This window comes from Delphinapterus leucas, chromosome 10 (genome assembly GCF_059928025.1).
Source record: "Delphinapterus leucas isolate spDelLeu-1000000601 "Yukka" chromosome 10, BTC_Dleu_Yukka2, whole genome shotgun sequence".
Classification (NCBI taxonomy): Eukaryota; Metazoa; Chordata; class Mammalia; order Artiodactyla; family Monodontidae; genus Delphinapterus; species Delphinapterus leucas.
Window position 1 is genome coordinate 99,035,899 of NC_143138.1, and position 19,653 is coordinate 99,055,551.

Below are 19,653 nucleotides of genomic sequence, written 5' to 3' on the forward strand. Positions count from 1 at the left end.
TTTGAAGATGGGTCTTCTAAAAGGTAGATTCAAGTCTTAACAGCAGGGCGAAGAAGATGCTGGGCTCTCCTGGCTGTGACGCATCCTAAGTGCTGTAAAGAAACAATGCTGTTAAGACCTAATTTGCCAGCATATCATGCCACAATTTCTTGGGCTTTCAAAGTCTAGGTTGTGCAGTGGTTCCCATTGGGGGAGGGGTCCTCAACTGAGCTGCAAGACAAGTGATGAAGGTACATTGACCTGGATCTCTGTGGTCTTGAATAAGTGTCATGGGCCTCGTTGCCCTACTGTGTCTGAGAACATTCTCTGCCTTTTTACGGTTCCTGGTCTTGCATCTTTTTTGATGCTCTATCATCTTGGTGCCCCAGTGGTCTGTCTCCCCCATGCTGGGCAGCAGGAACAGATCTTCTGCTCTGAGCCTCACCCTAATTCCCTGCTAACATGGAGGCCACATTTGTGACCTAAGTGACCGTCTACTTTGGATGCCCAGACCTCATCTAATAATTTTTTTTTAAGAAGATGTTGGGGGTAGGAGTTTATTAATTAATTTATTTATTTTTGCTGTGTTCGGTCTTCGTTTCTGTGCGAGGGCTTTCTGTAGTTGTGGCAAGCGGGAGCCACTCTTCATTGCGGTGCGCGGGCCTCTCACTATCGCGGCCTCTCTTGTTGCGGAGCACAGGCTCCAGACGCACAGGCTCAGTAGTTGTGGCTCACGGGCCTAGTTGCTCCACGGCATGTGGGATCCTCCCAGACCAGGGCTCAAACCCGTGTCCCCTGCATTAACAGACAGATTCTCAACCACTGCGCCACCAGGGAAGCCCTCATCTAATAATTTAACACACACTTTTGAGCACTTCTTGGGCCAGTCCTTGGGGCCAGGCCATAGCAGACAGTGGAGGACATACAGACCTGGCTTCCACCTCATGGACCTACTGCAGGGTTGCAAGCGACAGAAACGAGCTTTGTGAATGGCTACTGGGGTGTTTTGTGGAATCCAGTAACACTTATTTTTTTCTTAACTGGTGGTGCAGTGCACACTTGGGTGAATATGTCTTTTCTGGTTTTTAAATTTATTTATTTATTTATTTGTTTGTTTTTGGCTGCGTTGGGTCTTCGTTGCTGTGCACGGGCTTCCTCTAGTTGCGGTGAGCGGGAGCTACTCTTCGTTGTGGTGCACGGGCTTCTCATGGCGGTGGCTTCCCTTGTTGTGGAGCACGGGCTCTAGGAGCGCGGGCTCAGTAGTTGTGGCATGAGCGCTCAGTAGCTGTGGCTCGCGGGCTCTAGAGTGCAGGCTCAGTAGTTGTGGCGCACAGGCTTAGTTGCTCCGCAGCATGTGGGATCTTCCCAGACCAAGGCTCGAACCCATGTCCCCTGCATTGGCGGATTCTTAACTGAATCCAGTAACACTTTGGATGACCTCACCTCTGAATGGCTTGAGCCAAGGCAGCCGCAGGAACCTCAACCACCAGAATCCAAGGAAGTTCCTGCTAGACTGCTGCTGTTGACCTATGTGAATTATTCCTGTTCCTACTCGCTGTGAGTATCAGTTCAAAAGTCCAAAGCTGAGGGTGAAGAATCATCTTATATCCACCTCTGATGCAATCAACGGTAAAGGGAGGTGGGGGCCAGTTGGCACATGTGGTACAAACATGGCTGGAGGACTAACAGTTCCCAGAGAAGCAGGGTGAAAACTGCAAAAAATGTATTCATTACAAGGATCTCGAAGTCCAGCAGAGGAAACCTTATAAAGAACTAACTTCAACTCAGCCTCACAGGTGCTTAATCAAGTGAAACACAGGGGTAGGTGGATGTCAGGCATGCCTTCACCTAGGAGGTGACATCCCCACTGGTTTTTTTTTGGACCAAGTTTATTACATTCAATATATACAGTAAAATGCACCCATTTTAAATGTACAGTTCAGTGAGTTTTCAGAAATGTGAACACCCATGTCATCCCGATCTCAATCAAGATATAGAACATTTCTGTCACCTCAGAAAGTTTCTCATGGCACTTTGCAGACAGTGCTCCCATTTATACCCGAGGCAACCGCTGATCTGACTTGTTTCACTAGAGATTAGTTTTGCTGATTCTAGAATTTCCGTATGTGGAATCATATTGTATGGATTCGTTTTCCTTCAACATTTTGTCTAAGATTCACCCACATTTCAAAACTGTGTTTTGAAGAGGAAGAGGAAGAGTGAGGATACTGCAGGGATGGAGATGGAAAAGAGCAGAGCGAGTAGAGTGTGCTTTAAACACCAGAATTAGTTTAGTGTGACCCAAGCATGCGGTCCGAGGGGGCAGTGGCAAGAGAGGAGCCTGATAAAATGGAAAGAGTTGACAAAGTTGAATTCTACCTGAGCCCTGCACTCTTGAGAAACAGTGATGGTGATCCGGAAATGGTTTACTGCAAAGAGACATCCATTCCCATAGGACGAATGTAAGATTTGCAGATGCGTCCCTTGTTTACCTGTGGCAAGGCTAGACACAGTCCTTCTGAATTTCCGTTCTTTACCTTATAAATGATTTGCTGAACTACTGGTCTCCACTGATCAGTCAGAACAAAATGCTGATCAACCAGAGTTTAAACTTCTCTCATTTCCCTAGGCTCCTTTTGACCCACCCTCAGCCTGAGCCAGCATATAACTGGCCTCAAGGTAAAACATTCTCCGATTTACTACTATCGGATCAAGCAAGCCACCCTTTCTCCCCACTTTCCACATCCAGTTCTCTCTAGCTTTCTTCAGTCTTCCTGAGAAGGAAGAACTCTTTTGCATAACCCTTGAGACACCTGCAGAGCTTTCGGCTGGAGTGGTCTCCCCATAGCTATAGTCTTGCCCCTTCCCCTCCCCCACCCTTTGCAATAATCCTTCTGAATAAAGTTCTCCTTAATAAGTCTGGATTTGTTTTCTTATTTAGCAAACAGGCTTCCGTTAGAATCCTAGGCCAAAAGCTCTTAAACATTCAACAAGCCACAACTTCTAGGCTCTGTTCTTTCATGTGTAAAACGGGGATAATATAACCTTTACCTTGTAGGACCTTTGTGACGACTAAAGATGGGAAACCATGAAAATAGGATAGTCAATAAATAGTAGTCAATAGAATTATATCAGAGTCACGGCCTCACGTGTCAGATTAGGTTTATACCCACTATTGTCTCTTCCACACCTGTCCAATGCTTGGCACTTGGCTCAGTAAAGAATTTAGAATGAATACCTTTATCCCACTGATAGTGGGCGGGGTGGAGTTTGAGAATAATACCTGGTTTAGAAAGAGCAGGTTGGTCACTGTGGACTTTCATCCGGCCTTTACGTATTAAAAAGGCCCGTCTCTCCACACCTGCCTCTCTAACGGTCCCTGTGATACATTTGATGCTGCCTCTCCTGGAAAACGGAAATGATAATTCCCGTCATCCTCTGAAATCACTAGAGGGAAGGAGGAGCACTTTTTTAACATCCTGAGGGGCATATACACATTCCCACATGTGATAAGAGAAAGTCTCTCCAGCAGCTCTCACAAGGGGTCCTGGCCCACCTCCTGAGGCCCCGCCTTCCCCACGGCTCAAGTTCCTCCCACTCAGCTGGGTGCTAGGGGCTCCTTTACCCTGTTGGCTCGTGGCTCCGGGTGCGCATGTGCGCACTTCCCCCACACACCCCCCCCCTTCGGCTGGAGGGGGCGGGGCCACATTGCGTCATCGGGGCGCGCGCGGCGGACAGCGCTGCGGTTGCCGGAAGTTGGGCGGCGGTAAGTGAGCCGCGTTGGTGAGGGAGGAGTGGGGTCCTGCGCGGTCGGTTTTGGAGCCCTGGGGAGAAGGGGCGAGCTCGGCGGTGAGGGCGAGGGTCACGGCGGGTCTGAGGATCCTGGTCCTCCCTCCTCGAGGGAGTCACTAACTCCGGCTCTCGCCTGCTGTCTCCGGTCACGTCCCCTCAGACTGGTTCAGCGCGGGGGTCTTCTGACTAGGAAGCTCCTGCTGATTAACGAATTCCTCCTGTCCCCTGGCAGCAAGTGCTCCGAATCTCCAGTGTTGGAACGCGGGAGGCAGGCCGCCTGGGCTCTCCTCCTGGCTTTGCCGGTTTTGCTGTGTGACTGGCGCGTCTTTTCTGGCCAGCTCCTCTCTGCTTATGTGACATGATTTTGAAACCCTTTAAGGAGTTGAATACAGGGCTGTCATTCAACCACAGGGTCCTTTTTCTGTTCCCAGCCAGCTTCTCATAATAGAGAATAAGCGTAAACGCTAATTGAGCTTCTGCTGTTTGCCTGGCTCTGCTCTGCAAGCTGGGAATACCAGAGTAAGCAAGGTACACATCCCTGTCTTCAAGGAGTTAATTTTTTTTTTTTTTTTAAGTCAAGGAGATAGAACAGCAGCACTATAGAATGAAACTATTGTGGAAGTTTGCTGGAGGAGGACTTAGGGTGCTTGTAAGTCAGGCCGAGGCATCAGTAGGCTTCTGTGAGGAGGTGTTGCTTTATCCAAGTCCTAAAGGATGAGCAGGTTTAGTCAGGTGAAGAGGGCTGGGAGCTGGGACCATATCGCAGACATTGGGAGTGGCATAAACAGAAGCCTATACAATGAATGACCTGCAAGTAGTTCACCCAAGTTGGAGTGTCCAGTTGTAAGAGAGGTGATTCTGGAAAGCCAGATCATGAAGGGTCTTGTGGGCGATAGCATGTGAGGAACACAGGCTTTGGAAGCTGTGATACTTGTATGCCATTTCTGGCTTTGCCACTGAGCTAGTTTCGTGACCTTGGGCAAGTCACTTCCTTTCTTAGCTTCCGTTTCCTCATCTATAAAAAGGACAAGCAGGGAGTTTCCTGGTCGCGTAGCGGTTAGGATTATGAGCTTTCACTGCCGTGGCCCGGGTTCAATCCCTGGTCAGGAAACAGATCCCACAAGCCGTGTGGTGTTGCAAAAAACACAACACAACAAAACAAAACCCCAAAACGAAACAACAGCAACAAAAAATAAAAAACAAAACAACAACAAAATAAGGGCAAACATTAACCTACCTCCTAGGGTTGCTGTGAGAAGCAAATGAGATGATGTGTTACTCATGTGGCACTAGTAGATAGTAAACAATAAGCTGTAGCAGTTACTATTTGCCATGTTAAGAAGCTTTATTTGAAAATGTGGCTGTGAAGAGTGGAGTCCTGTGGAGTTTTACACAGGGGTGTGACATGGTCTCATCTGTTTCAAATTACCCAGGCAGTGATGTGCTGATCACACATTACACTGGGTGGGGAAGGACCCACAGGGAGACCAGTCCGGCACTTTTGCCATGGTCCAGGTGACAGAGGAGGGAGGCCAGAACCAAGGCAGCGGCTGTGGGGATGGAGAGGGGTGGGTGGATTTGAGAGACCAAAGAAGTGGGATTTGCTGGACTGGTAACTGATTGGATGATAACTCGAGAGTCAGGAGTCAGGATATTGGGGGTGGAGTGGGGAATGAATCCTCTTTGTGGAAATAAGTAATAAGTTCTTTGATCAGTGGTCCCTGATTGGTTATCCCTGACCTCAGAGATTTTATTTGGAAGTCGGAATGGCCTCTGTCCTCCACTTTTACCCATGGAAGTAAGATTCACTAATGCCTTCCTGCTGTCTATCTCCAGATCCTCCTGGCTTTCTCTAGTGTAAGTAAAGCCCCACTGTGTGTTCAAGGGAGAGTGAATAGGTGCTGCTCTGTTGCCAGGCAAACAACATGCATCTCCACGGTCTCGTTAGGCTGGGTGTCCACCTGGTCTCAGTCCAGTCACAGAATGGTCACCTCTGGGATTTTCACACCTTCTTTCTGGTTACCATCCTTTGAACTTGTTCCTGTGTGTCGGTCTCTTTGTGAGTGTGTGGCATAGAAAGCAGGTCCTCTTTTCTCCAGGAGTCTGGCCATGCAGAGCAGGACTGTACTCTTCTTTCCATAACCCAAGGCCCCGTGTGACTCTTCTGGGCTTCATTGTAGACGCCTCACGCTCTTGACACTGTCACACTATCTGAGAGCCAGCCGGGCTCTGAGCACTGCCCACACGTCCCTCCTTGTCTCTCACGTCTTCATTCCTCTCCCGGCTTCCTACCTTGCCTTTGACTTCACTAAGTTGCAGCCATCAGTCAAGCCTCCTCAACTTCAGTCGTTACAAACTTTTCTCCAGCTGACCCTATTGCTTTGCCTTTTATTCTAATTCTGTGAAAAAATGGTGTTTGTTCTAAGGTTACTTCCTTTGCGTATGCTGAGATCCTGTCTCCTCCTTTTCCTCAGGACCTGGTTCCATCATTTGTCCCATTTCTTTCCTGTTTAACTTATCCCTCTAATTTAAATATCCTCTGTTCACTCTAATTTTCAAAAAAACAAAACACCCTCCCATTAACCTCTGCTGTACCCTGTCACACCTCTTTTTCCCACCCACTTTTCTTGGACAAGGTGCCAGCTCTACTTCCTGAAGTCATCATTCACTGAAATTCTACTTCTGCATCACCCCTCCCCCAAAACTGCTGTCCTCAAAGTCATCAGGCCTTGGTGTTGCCAGAACCCCTGAACTCTTTTCCTTCCTTATTTTTTGCATTCTCAGCACGTCTGACATTGCCGATACTCCTTCACTTATAAAATCCACTCCTGCTTTGAACTCTCTCTCTGGCCGTTTCCCCTCAGTTTCCATTGTGGGCTCTTTGCCTCCTTTTGTCCTTTAAACGCTAGTTTTCTTCAAGGCCCTGCCTTCTACTCATTGCTCTTCTCAAGCACAGTGTGAGCTCTCATTTCTGTGCCAGTGACCACTGCTCTGGACCTTGAGTCCAGATGTCTCCTGAATGCCAGCCCTAAAACTCAGCGAGTCGGAAACTAAGCTCATCACCTCTCCAGACCTGTGATTCTCTCTCCATTCTTTACGCTCCCTCATTCACTTTCTGCATTTATTCATTCCAGTGAGTAAACATCATGAACCCTGGGAGTCATCTTGGACTTTTTCCTCTCATCCCATCCCTCCCTTCCTCCTTCCCAGCCTGGGCAGTCATCAGAGTTCTACAGGTTTCCTCCCTTGATATCTCCTGACATGTTTTCGCTTCCATTTCCTCTCCCACTGACTTAGTCAGGCCCTTCTCACTTCCTGCCTATATTCCTGCCCAGCCTCTGAGCTTGCCCTGCCTCAGCAGTCTGGCCCTAACTGGTGCTGGAGTGCCCTTTCTAAAATACAGACCTTTGCTAAAATACAAACCAGTAGCTTTTCATGGAAGACCTTTCATGATTTGGCATTCACCTGCTTTTCTGGTGTGGTTTCCAGCTACTCTGCCACACGAGCCTTTTCTTCTCGCCATACAGAACTCTTTGTGTCTTCTGAAACATATCATGCTATTTCCTTTGTTCATAGACTCAGTCACCAGCAGGTATATTTTGGGCACCTGTGAGGTGCTAGGACTGAGTCAGGTGCTGGGAAAGCAATGACGGATGGAGGACAATGAGAAACTGACACACTTCCTTTCTCAAAGAGCTTTTCTCCTAGTAGGGAAGACTGACGTTCATCAGTATATATAAAATAACTGCACATGTGATGTGAAGCGGGAGGTAATGGTGCTCTTTGTGGGTAGGATACGGGAGAACTGACCTAAGCAGGAGACGAGGGAGTCAGGGAAGGCTTCCCTCTACTGATGGTTGAGCTCAGATTTGATGGGAGAAGAGGCATTAAGTAGACGCTGGGCATGTGGATGGACAAGAACATTCTAAGCTTGTGCAGAGGCCATGGGGGTGTTTCTAGAATTGGAGACGTGGAACTGAGGCAGCTTCCTCCTTTTGCCTGGAGTGTCCCTACTCCCCACTGTAGGCTTCCTCATCCAGTGGGACTGGCTTGGGCTGGTGCTGCCGACCACTCCCCTCTCCCAACCATCCAAAGGACATTTGGAAGTGTGTGGAGCTGTTGTATTTTGTGACATGACCACGGGGCATTACTGCATTTAAGAGGGTACCAGGGGTGCTAGACATTCTGCAATGTGTGGGGCTAGCAGCAAATGAAAAAGAATTGTCCCACCCAACATGTCAAGTGGTGTCCCTGTTGAGAATCCACTGCCAGTTCTTTTCGAAATCTGGGCTCGAGGGTTTCCTCCTCCTCCCACAGCGCCCTGCCGAAACGCTTTCACCACACTTACTGTGCTCGTGTTACCCGCAGCTTTGCTCTGTTGTCATTCCTGGTCTGTCTTACCCTCAAAACCGTTAGCTCCTTAAAGGCGGGGGTCATGGCTTCTTGCCATTGAGTCCTGAGATACAGCATAGGGACTAGTAGGTCATATAAATGTTTACTGAAGTAATAACGAAATGGAAACCCCAGTGTTTTTGGCATGTGCTTTGTTGATGGTATTACTTTTCCTTTTGAGTGCCTCCTGTGTGCCAGATACATGCATTTTCTAGTTGAATCCTGTCAATAATTCTGCACCACAGGTGGTGTCCCATCTTACAGATGAGGAAACAGGCTCAGAGAAGGAAAATGACTTGCCCAAGGTTGTGTGGCTTGAAGCAATAGAGGTGGGCTTTGAACCCAGGTCTCTCTGGCTCATGAAGCTACACCCTTCTGTCTACCATACCAACTCCAGCGTATCAGACTACATTGTTGTCCAGTTGTTTTTTTGGACTGAGATTTAAGACCCTAGATTTCCCTCTGTGAAAATTTTAATCTTGGTAAATAGACCTGTCATTCCAGGTGGTCAGAATCTTTTATTCTGAATTATGTTATCCGTTATAGTGCCTGTTCCTTCTTGCTTCATGTCCTATGTAGAATTGATAAGCAAACCTGTATTGTTATCCAAGTCACTGGTAATATGGGGTTATAAGAATACCTTACTGAATGTATTTGTTTATGTGTCAGCTTCCCTGCTGTAACAAGGTTCAGCACGCATAAAATACTTGGTAAATATTGATGAATAGTCATTCACGTAGATAAGTAAAATGAAAATAAATTGGCTGTAGGCCCCGAGACTGAGCCAAAGACATCCCTGTTAGCTCCTTTCTTATTAACATCAGTTCATTACTTAAGCAACACCGTTTGAATAAGACTATTTTTACCAGTTTTAAATCCTTCTGATTATGTCAGTGTCCAGTTCTACATCTTCATCTTGTCTACTAGGCTATCTGAAGAAGACTTGTCAGAGACCTTGCTGAGGTCCACATAGTTTGTCTCCTTTGTCTATGGTTCTTCCATAATCAAGGCAGAAATGCAGTAACCCTGTTGTGACTTGTTCTTGGAGAAACCATAGTGGTCTTTCGTGAACACTCTGGGTTGCTGCATGCAGTTGTGCAGGTGGTACACTGCACAAGAGGCCAGATCTAAGAGGCCAGATCTTTTTTTTTTTATTGGAGTATAATTGCTTTACAGTGGTGTGTTAGTTTCTGCTTTATAACAAAGTGAATCAGTTATACATATACATATGTTCCCATATCTCTTCCCAAGAGGGTTCCATTTAGATCATAGGCGTCATGGGTGTGTTTTGTACTGACAGTTTTCTGGCAGGCAAGGGTAAAGATATCTTGAGCTAACTTAATCAATATATTAAACAACAATTTTCTCAGAAGAGGAGGTAAAATGTCTTGAGGAAGGTGTGTAATTTTCTTATTGTACAAAGGTGCCATGTGAACCAGAATGGACTATATGACAGCTTTCCTGGGAACAGATTCTCTGTCCAGTGGGTTGTAGCATCCATCTATGTTCTCATCTTTGGAAATCAAATATTTTGAAAATCTGAAATCAAGTGTTTGCTTGGCCCAGTTTTTTAGCACCTCTCATTTTCCAGGACTCCTTAAAGATCACCAGAAATGAAATCCATAAAGACTGTTACTCAGAAGCAAACCTTCATACTTGAGCCAGCTTTTAGGAAACCATCATGGATTTTAGTTGTGGGTTGACCTAAGGTCTCCTTAGCGATTCAGGTGAATCCAGGTGGCTGTCCCTCATGTATAGAAGGGACCAAGGTGACACTGTTGGTTGGTGAACGTAGCACAGAGGACTCAAAAGTGGGCACAGTGTTCTCCATCTTCCTTGTATGATCTCCTCTCTCCTCCTGCCCATGTTATTCTCAGCTTTTACTCTCACTCTCTCATAGGCTTGCCACAGCCCACAATACTGGTATCCAGGGTATCCATGCTCAAAAACTGAGCCTGAACGAGACAGCAGATTGTATGTGAAGGTTGAAGTTATTATAGCAGAGGGAAAACAAAATAAAACAAAAGAAGAACAACTCCCAGAAGTAACTATTGAGAATGAAGGTTACCGTTTGAGCCTGTGGAGGCGATTGCCAGTTCCCTGGTTGACCTCCTGAAGAAGCAAATGACGTGGATCCTGTTGGGGCAGAGGTGGCCCACGGGGGTGAGGGAGACAACCAGTCCATAAGAGCAGTTATCCTGCCTGCTCATATAGTTGTTACCACCTAATAGCACAGTCCCCACAAAAGCCATTTTGGGTGACTTGGTGTCTTGCAGAGGCATCAGTTTGGCTCAGGGACATCTTGACTCTAATGAAGTTTTTAAAAAGAATTGAGGCTTCTGTACCCAGCTGGTTCCCCTGTAGGAGTCCTGGGGTTTCATCTTCTGGTAAAGCCTACTTTTTCTTCTACGTTTGGAACTTTTCCCCCCTCCTTTTGGAAGGGAAGGCTTTTTAAACCTCCTTCTTTAGCAGCCTTGCAAATTATTTCCAAAACTCCTGAAGTTGCAAAAACATCATTGCCCTACAAAACGGGCATTGGCTCTGCATGCCAGAGGAGCCCTCTCCCCACTCCTGGCGATATCCACCGCCTTTTTACCCATCAGCAGCTAAGAACATATTCTGTTTGTCAGTGGGACTTGGGTCATGTGGTTTGGTGCTTATTTTAATGACTGCCAGAGCTCGCAGCCCCGCAGCTGGGAAAATGAGAACAGAAGTCTGCTCTGCGTGCTCCATTTTGGCCCAAAGATGGTACTTGAGGTCCAAATCGTGGTTATTCTGGCCCTTCTGCTAAGTGAATGGCCCCATGCAGCCTCAGAGAAGTTGAACACAGAGTGCTCCTGACGCCTTAGCACTTGCTCCTCTGGACTTCACCTGGATGACCTATAGCAGGAGGTCATCCTGCAGGTTTTAATTAAACCTCTGCTGTGTCTGCAGGGCTCCTGTGAGGGGGGGAAGACTTCTATGAGGCCTGCTTGAGGCAGAGGAAGTTTTTGTGATGAGCGTGGGGAAGGGCGACCACGTTCTCAGGCACTGTTGGCTGATGGGGGGGTGAGGGAGGGCGAGGTGACAGAGACTAAGAGCAGCTGCCGTGTGTTGACTGTTGACTAAGCCAGGCACCGGAACAGGTGTGTTACACACTTTCTCCTTTAGCCCTCCCAACAACCTCGTGGGTTCGGTATGATTATCCTCATCTTACAGAAGAGGAAATGGAGGCACAGGGGATGAAGTTACCTGCCCAAGGCTGCTCAGCCAGGGAGAGGTGGAGTCGGAACTCAAAGGTGGGTTTATCTGACTGAAGACCAGGCTCCCAATTACCTTAGCTTTTAGCATCTTTTCTCTGAACGGTTCGAAGCTCCTCTGCCCTCCCAAAGCAAGCAAACAAAACCCCAAGAATGCACATGGGAAAAATTATAGTGAGAGATGTTTTGGATAGTCGGGCTGGTCTGTTTCCCTCTTCTCCCCACCGGGGGTCTAGTGTCCCTAAAGGCAGGTTTGTTTGTTTTTTAATCTCTATGATTGTTGCTTATTTTCTACCAATTTTACTTCCTTTCCTAAAGTCCTATACTGGCTTGATATTTGCTGTGTCCAATCCTATAGGTGCCCGCAGGGGGAAAACGGTTGGGCAGACTCAGTCTAGGAAGCACTTACGCTCCAATTAATTTTATAAGCAGCAAAACCAAATGCTTTCATCTTCAGCATCTTTAATAACAAAATGCCAGAAAATTTATGGAAATGATATTTCATTTCCACTCCTTATTTAGAGCAACGAATTGCTTTTCCACAAAGCTAGATTTAAATAGGTCATCTGTTAACTGTTGAATGAGGAAGGAAGGTTCTTTGTGGGATGGGTATAGCCTGAATATGGGATCTTCTGGGTTTTTGTTCGGGTATAGCATACATGTAGTAAAGTACGCTCATCATAAATATGCGGCTCGTGGAGTTTTATATATGCGCACGGTTTGTAACCACTGCCCAGCTTGAGATATATGGAGTACTTCCAGCTCCCCTGGAGGCTTCCTCATGCCCCTTCCCAGTCAACAGCCCCACGCCACCCTGTCATTACTATTCTAACTTCTATCACACTGATTGGTTTTGCCTGTTGAATATAGAATAAGCTGTGTCTGTGCAGGCGTGTCTTCATATTTTATTTTATTACATTTTCAGACTTACAGAAACCTTACAAGAATAAGTCAGAGACCTTCCATATACCCTTCTCCCGGGGACTGCATTCCAATTTTATCCTGGTAACATCTTTCATAGCAGAGAGTCAAAGCAGGATCACGAATTGCCCCCAGTTGTCATGTCTTTCTAATCCCAGGGACAGTTCCTTAGTCTTCCCCTGACTTTTAAGACCTTGACACTTTTGAAGTTTATAAGCCGGTCCCAGTCATTTTGTAGAATGTTTTTCAGTTTGGGTTTATCTTGTGTTTCCTCCTGACTAGACCCAGGTCCACTGTTTTCAGCCGAATACCATAGATGCCGGCATAAATCACAGCAACATCTTTTTTGACTCACCTCCTAGAGTAATGAAAATTAAAACAAAAATAAACGAATGGGACCTAATGAAACTTCAAAGCTCTTGCACAGCAAAGGAAGCCATAAACAAGATGAAAAGACAATCCTCAGAATGGGAGAAAATATTTGCAAACGAAGCAACTGACAAAGGATTAATCTCCAAAATATACAAGCAGCTCATACAGCTCAATATCAAAAAAAACAAACAACCCAATCAAAAATTGGGCAGAAGACCTAAATAGACATTTCTCCAAAGAAGGCATACAGATGGCCAACAAACACATGAAAAGATGCTCAACATCACTAATAGAGAAATGCAAGTCAAAACTACAATGAGGTATCACCTCACACTGGTCAGAATGGCCATCATCAAAAAATCTACAAACAAAAAATGCTGGAGAGGGTGTGGAAGAAAGGCAACCCTCATACAATGTTGGTGTGAATGTAAATTGATACAGCCACTATGGAAAACTGTATGGAGGTTCCTTGAAAAACTAAAAATAGAACCACCATATGACCCAACAATACCAGTACTGGGCATATACTCAGAGAAAACCATAATTCAAAAAACCACATGCACCCCAATATTCGTAACAGCATTGTTTACAATAGCCAGGTTGTGGAAGCAACGTAAATGTCCATCGACAGATGAGTGGATAAAGATGTGGTACATAATACAATGGAATATTACTCAGCCATAAAAAGGAATCAAATCGGGTCATTTGCAGAGACGTGGATGAACCTAGAGAGTGTCATACAGAGTGAAGTAAGTCAGAAAGAGAAAAGCAAATATCGTATAATAACACATCTGTGCGGAATCCAGAAAAATGATATAGATGATCTTATTTGCAAAGCAGAAATAGAGACGTAGACGTAGAGAACAAATGTATGGATACCAAGGGGGAAAGGGGTGGGGAGGGAGGAATTGGGAGACTGGGATTGACATATATACATTATTGATACTATGTATAAAATAGACAACTGATGGGAACATACTGTATAGCACTGGGAACTCTACCTAAATGGGAGGGAAGTCCAAAAGGGTAGGGATATCTGTATGTGTATGGCTGATTCATTTTGTTGTGCACTGGAGGCTAACACAACATTGTAAAACAACCATACTCCAATAAAAATTAATTTTAAAAATTGATTTGTATGTGCATATTTCCTGTCATCTAAGATCTAAATCCTGAAAAAGTCATAGGTTTAGAGACCCTTTCTGTCACATGGCGTATCTGCATATGTTCTTCATGACGTTTTTACTCCAATCTCCATCTTACATGGTAATAAGGCTGGAGTTTGTCCTCCCAATCACAGAAGCCTGTGTTCTTTCTTTCTCTTGTTTCTCTTGGGGAAGGTACCCATAAAAAGTTTCCAGAATTCATCTTAGTAACATTTCAGAGCCACTCTGAAAGGGACTAGGATATGTCGAGAGGAATGTGAACCAGGGTCTGTGTTTATGGGATTTACAGTCCGGTTGATGGAGGCAGGCAGGTACGCAGAGTTGAAGGATACTCACTGTCCAGGTGGCCGGGGGGTGGAGGTGGTTAACTGTGGTTGACGGGAGGCGCAGGACAGGAGTAAAGAGTGAGCGGCAGCTCTGGGAAGGCTTTCTAGAGCAGGTCACCTCTGTGCTGGGATTTGGAGAGCGCCAGGCAGTCACGGGGGCCGGGGGCGCCTTTCAGACAGGGTTGCAGAGGCAAGACAGCAGGTGAGTTAGCGGAGCACAAAGCAGCTCGATGTTTCTGTGTATCAGGTCAGAGGTGAGGAGGGGCAGGTCCCCCAGGGCGGCACTAGAGAAGTTGGGAGGCAGTAGCAGGGGTCCAGGAGAAAGTGTGAAGGAAACCTCCAGGGGTGCGGTCATGCGCCTGCCTCGGAGGTGGGGTGCTGCGGCTGCGAGCTTTCGCACGTGATGAGCTTCGGGAAATGCCGAATGAGCTTCGTCTTGGCTTAGTGATGCTCACATCTGTGTGAGAGTTCTGTGGAGACCACATTCGCCGGTCCATCAAGACGGATTTGTGTCATAGATGGCAGACGTGGCCTCGGAATCCGGTCTTACAATCTGCTTCACCCTCAGCAGCCCTTGCAGATCTCTACTGCACTCTGAAAAGATTCTGCCAAAGAGGTCAGTCTCCCTAGAAACAAAATACATTATTGACACCTTCCAAGAATCAAAAAAACAGCAGGCTTCAAAGATCTTCTAGTCCAAGGTCGGCAAATATGGCCCTGCCCAAGGCCTTTTTTTGTGCAGTCCATGAGCTGAGAATGTCTTTTTTACTTTTTTTAAGAGTGAAAGAAAGAAGAAAATATGACAAACTGTTTTGGCCTACAGTGCCTAAAATATTTACTAGTTGGCCCTTTTCAGAAAAAGCTTGCCAACCACTGTTCTCATATGACTGCCTGATACCGTAATCCTCTCTGCAGTGTTACGTGGCAAATGATTGCCTAATATGTGCTTGAACACGTCCACTGATGGAAGATTCATCATCTCTTTGGTCAGTCTACTTCCTATTTGGACAGGCCATTAGTAGTTTTCAAACTCTGCTGAAATCTTGTCTCACTGTAGCATCCATTCTTTGGCCCTTTTTGGGAGAAGAAAGCTATTTCATGTCAACATTTACTGAACTAATCTATTCTAGGCACTGTGCTAAGTGCTGAACACAGATGAATAAGACAAGGTTCTTGCATCAGGGTTTCCCAGGTGTTATTTCTTGAAACCAAAGTGGTTGAGCTGGTCATCTTACATCTGTCATTCCCTCTCTTCTTGCCATTGGGTTAGGGCTTTTTTTTTTTTTTCATTATTTTACTTATTTCTGTATTATTATTTCACATAGACAGTATAAAATTCAAAAGGCAAAAGGGCTATACAATGAAAATAAGACTCTCCACACCCCAGTCTCCTGACCCCAGAGCTTCTTTCCTGGGAGGCAACCACTGTTACACATTTCCTGTAGGGATTTGCTGGTAAAGACCAGCACTAACACAAGGGTTGGGTCCATTTCGACAGGAACTTCTGATAAGTAACATACAGTGGCGGGGTTTTTTTGTTTTTTTTTTTTTTTTGAGCTCTTGCTTGTTTAAGTTGCCGAGCGTGACTTAGTTTTATTTCCATAAAAGCCTGGAATTTATAAGTTTGGGTGGTAGACGCAGCCCCAGAAGGTTTGTATTGCTTTACATCCACCTACTATTTCAGTTAAATCCTAACTGTATATTTTGGTTACTGCTGGGTTTCTTCTACTGCTGCGGTTCTTGTTCATTACAATTTCAAATCCTCAGAGCCTTTCCTCTTTCATGAGAAGTGACACAGTCCCGTCTTGTGTAACACTTGGGTTTCACATCCTGAATACAACGTTGAAGTGTGATAGAAATAATCTTTTAGTTTTCTAAGCTAAGCAGAGACCTCAAGTTTCATCTGCACTGTTCAGGGTTATATGTGCAAGCCTTACTTTTCAGGACACAGGTAATGTTTGGATCTAGGTTAGTTACACATGGATGACTTTGCACCTGAGACTCACTTCCTCTTCCACCAAAATTCCTTTCTGATCATTACTTCTTAAGTCTTCCCTTCTAATTTAGGGAAGATGGCAATGTGACATAGATGTATAGGTTCCTAAGTGATACCTGTATGTTGAGTATCCTATTTAGATGTTTCCAGCAGATTCCTAACCACTTGTTGCTGCTGTTGCTTAAGAACTTTCCGTTGCCTTAACCAGTCAGGCAACACTTTAGCAGCTGGACACCAACCACATCCTCTTGTGAAATAGGCTCTTGGGTTCTGTTTGGAATTTCTCAAAGACCAAACGTGTCAGAAAATGAAGGATATGCCTCTTATGCAAATTTCTTTCTTGGCATGTCTGTCCATTCTTTTCTGTGGTACTCCTGAGTCACTTTTTCCTAGCTGCTGAATAGGAAAATGGAATAGAATTTTCTCTTTTGTCACTGGCACTGGTAAAATTCCATCTTGGTGACCTTAGCAGGTCATCAAAATGATGATGAGTTACTGTTGACTTTTAAGCCTAAGTTGTGAATGATTGAAGTGTGTAGGGGCCTGATGACCCGTCCCACGGAGGATTTCAGATGAGATCCCTTTGTACCACTGCCTGCTGCTCTGTTGGTTCTTATCTCTCTGAACCTCAGTTTCTTCTTCTGTGAAATTGGAGCTGTCTCCTCTTAGGGCTTCGGGGAGGAGAAAATTGAGGCGCACACCCCTGCTGCGGTGCCTGCTCCTGGCCAATACTCATAGCTGCCACCTTCATCTCAGTGCCAGAGGACTGTTTATAGTTGAGCCTCTAGCATTTAGTGATTTATTGGAGGTGAGAGAGAGAAAAATTGAAGATGACTCTGAGGGTTCTTCATGGCTGTATGGTGGCACTATCTAGTAAACTAGGACATATAGGAACATGGGCCGAATTTTAGTGAAAGGTATGTTCAGTTTTGGATTTGTCAAACTCGAGGTATCTGTGAGAAATTCACATCCTGGCTTTGGAAGACACTTAAATATATGGTTGGAGGTTAGCACTAGAAATACAGTCCTGAGATTCATTGGCATATAGATGGAAATGGATGTGGAAAATGAATAATTTTGCTTTGGGGAAAGTTTATAGACTAAGGAGAGGGCTGAGCATGGGAACTTTCAAAAACCAACAGTAGAAGGAAAATGCTAGCTGTGTTGTGGAGGAAGAGAGGAGAAAGCAGCAATGGAGGCCCGCTAAACCAAGCAGGAGGTTGTTAGGGTGTTCTAGACTGGCGTTTCTCAAAGTGTGGGCCCTGGGCCATCTGCATGAGGGTCTGTTTCTCCACTGGGCTCTGAAGCCACAGTACGTAGGATTCACAAACTTTTCTGGGGCCTGTGAACCCAGGAGTGACGCAAAAAGATGAACATTTTGAGAGTGCAAAATTATAAAGATCCTTTCGAACAAAAGCCAGAAATTATTTAATATGGGACGAGGGTTCATTTAAATATGTTTGAAATGATTTAGAGGTGGAGACTCCACAAGTAAGAGTGACAGTGGCCTGAAGGCTTGAAGACAGTGTCAAACTCGAATCAGAATCACCCTGGGGTCCTAGTCCCGGCCACCCTCACCGTCCTTTCTCCCCCGCCCCCCAGAAGGTGGAGCCCAGACATCATTTTTTTTTTAATTAATTTATTTTATTTATTTATTTTTGGCTGTGTTGGGTCTTCATTGTTGCACATGGGCTTTCTCTAGTTGCAGCGAGCGGGGGCTACTCTTCATTGCGGTGCATGGCCTTCTCATTGCGGTGGCTTCTCTTGTTGCAGAACACGGGTTCTAGGCACATGGGCTTCAGTAGCTGTGGCTCATGGGCTCAGTAGTTGTGGCTCACGGGCTCAGTAGTTGTGGCTCGCGGCCCTAGAGTGCAGGCTCAGTAGTTGCGGCACATGGGCTTAGTTGCTCCGTGGTATGTGGGATCTTCCCAGACCAGGGCTTGAACCCATATCCCCCGTGTTGGCAGGCGGATTCTTAACCACTGCGCCACCAGGGAAGTCCCGCATCTTCATTTTTTAATAATCCCTCAAGGTGGTGAGAGTTTGAAAACACTCAGTTGGGCATTGTCTGGTGTGTGATGCCACAGATCCATACTGAGGCAGCAGAGGGTTTAAGGACAGCCATGTGCCCAGCCGCTTCGCAGAGCCTTTCGCCCGGCTCTGACCCACACTTGGCTCCTCTTTCTTGGTGTTTAGTGTGTTTATGTAGTGCTCACTTTGCATTTTACCGTGTCGTCACCATTGGACCAAAGCTCCTTGTCTCTAATTCCAATATCTAACAAGTTTAGAAAACTGAAAGGGGTTTAATAACCTTGGCACAAAACTCAAACAAAACCTCTCTGAGTAGATGTGAACTGTCTATTTTTTTTTTTTTTGATTTATCCGTCTGTTGTGACTGTTCATACATTCTACTGCAGAAATATTCATCTGTCTTGCGGCAGTTGGACAGGATGGAAAGTGACCTCATCAACTTGTGCTTTTGGAACTGCGAAGCTCCTGTAGTGTTGTGCTTCTCCCCCTGGGGCCTGTGTACCCCTGAGAGTGTGCAGGTCATGTGGGGAGTTACAGTGTACACATGCCTGATTGCCAGGACAGTCAAATTTATTTGATGATTTGAGGGGGAGAATGAAATATTAAAAAATATATGGTAGAGTAAAATGCAAGTTTTCTGCATTTGAAAGACAAAACATGAGATTTCGAAGACATTCTGGTACTGTGGTTAGGGTGGGGGAAACTTCTTCATCCTCCTCGGCTGGGGTGTTCAAGCACTGCCTCACTCAGAATCCAGACAGTTTGCATGGCTGTGATGCCAACTGGCTGGACTTCAGGTTTTGTGCTTGTAAAGTTCCCTAGGACAACACGGGTTGGCAGAAACTTTTGAGACTATGACCGTGTCGAAGAAGGAATAACGCTAGTGCATCAGTCAGACCGACTTTAATGAGAAAGGGAGATGCACCAAAGTGAAGGCCAGGAAGTTCAGTTGTGTCGTAAGGAGACTAAACTTGGCAACGTAGCCAGATTCCTCAGGTTGATTTCCAAAGTTGTGTCTTCAGGCACCCCATCTACCTCTCGTTACTTTCTGTTTGTTTGTTTTGACTAAGCCCATGATTACAAATGTCGTTTCTCACCATGTTTTGTGCATTGTTGCTGTGTTCTGTTTTGGTTTTAGCAGGCAGTAAATAATGGCGGCAGTTATGGGGGATCCCGGACTCTCCAAATTGCAGTTTGCCCCCTTCAGCAGTGCCTTGGATGTTGGATTCTGGCATGAGTTGACCCAGAAGAAGCTGAATGAGTATCGGTTGGATGAAGCTCCCAAGGACATTAAGGGTTATTACTACAATGGTAGGCGATGGGGAACTCCATCTTCTGCCCTCCTCTGTTACCTTCTCTGCCCAGTATAGGGTCAGCTTTCCCTCAGGAAGGGATGTCCTTGACTTTTATAATTAATACTATTCACTGGTTTCTATTTT

The 19,653-nt window shown here is 45.8% G+C and overlaps 1 protein-coding gene across 5 annotated transcripts in view; it reads left to right on the forward strand.

Annotated features, from left to right (window-relative positions):
• Positions 1 to 3,663: 3,663 nt before the first annotated feature.
• The window catches only part of ATG7 (autophagy related 7), a 236,566-nt gene continuing 220,576 nt past the window's right edge, over positions 3,664 to 19,653 (forward strand). For 2 of the 5 annotated variants that reach the window (XM_089919728.1, XM_089919727.1), the window contains exon 1: positions 14,236 to 19,525. In XM_089919728.1, the coding sequence (XP_089775854.1) occupies positions 19,366 to 19,525 (160 nt within the window). In that variant the 5' untranslated portion in view covers positions 14,236 to 19,365. Of the gene's footprint in view, positions 3,746 to 14,235; positions 19,526 to 19,653 lie in introns of those variants that run through there. The other 3 variants (XM_022562826.2, XM_022562827.3, XM_089919729.1) reach the window with 3 other exon arrangements.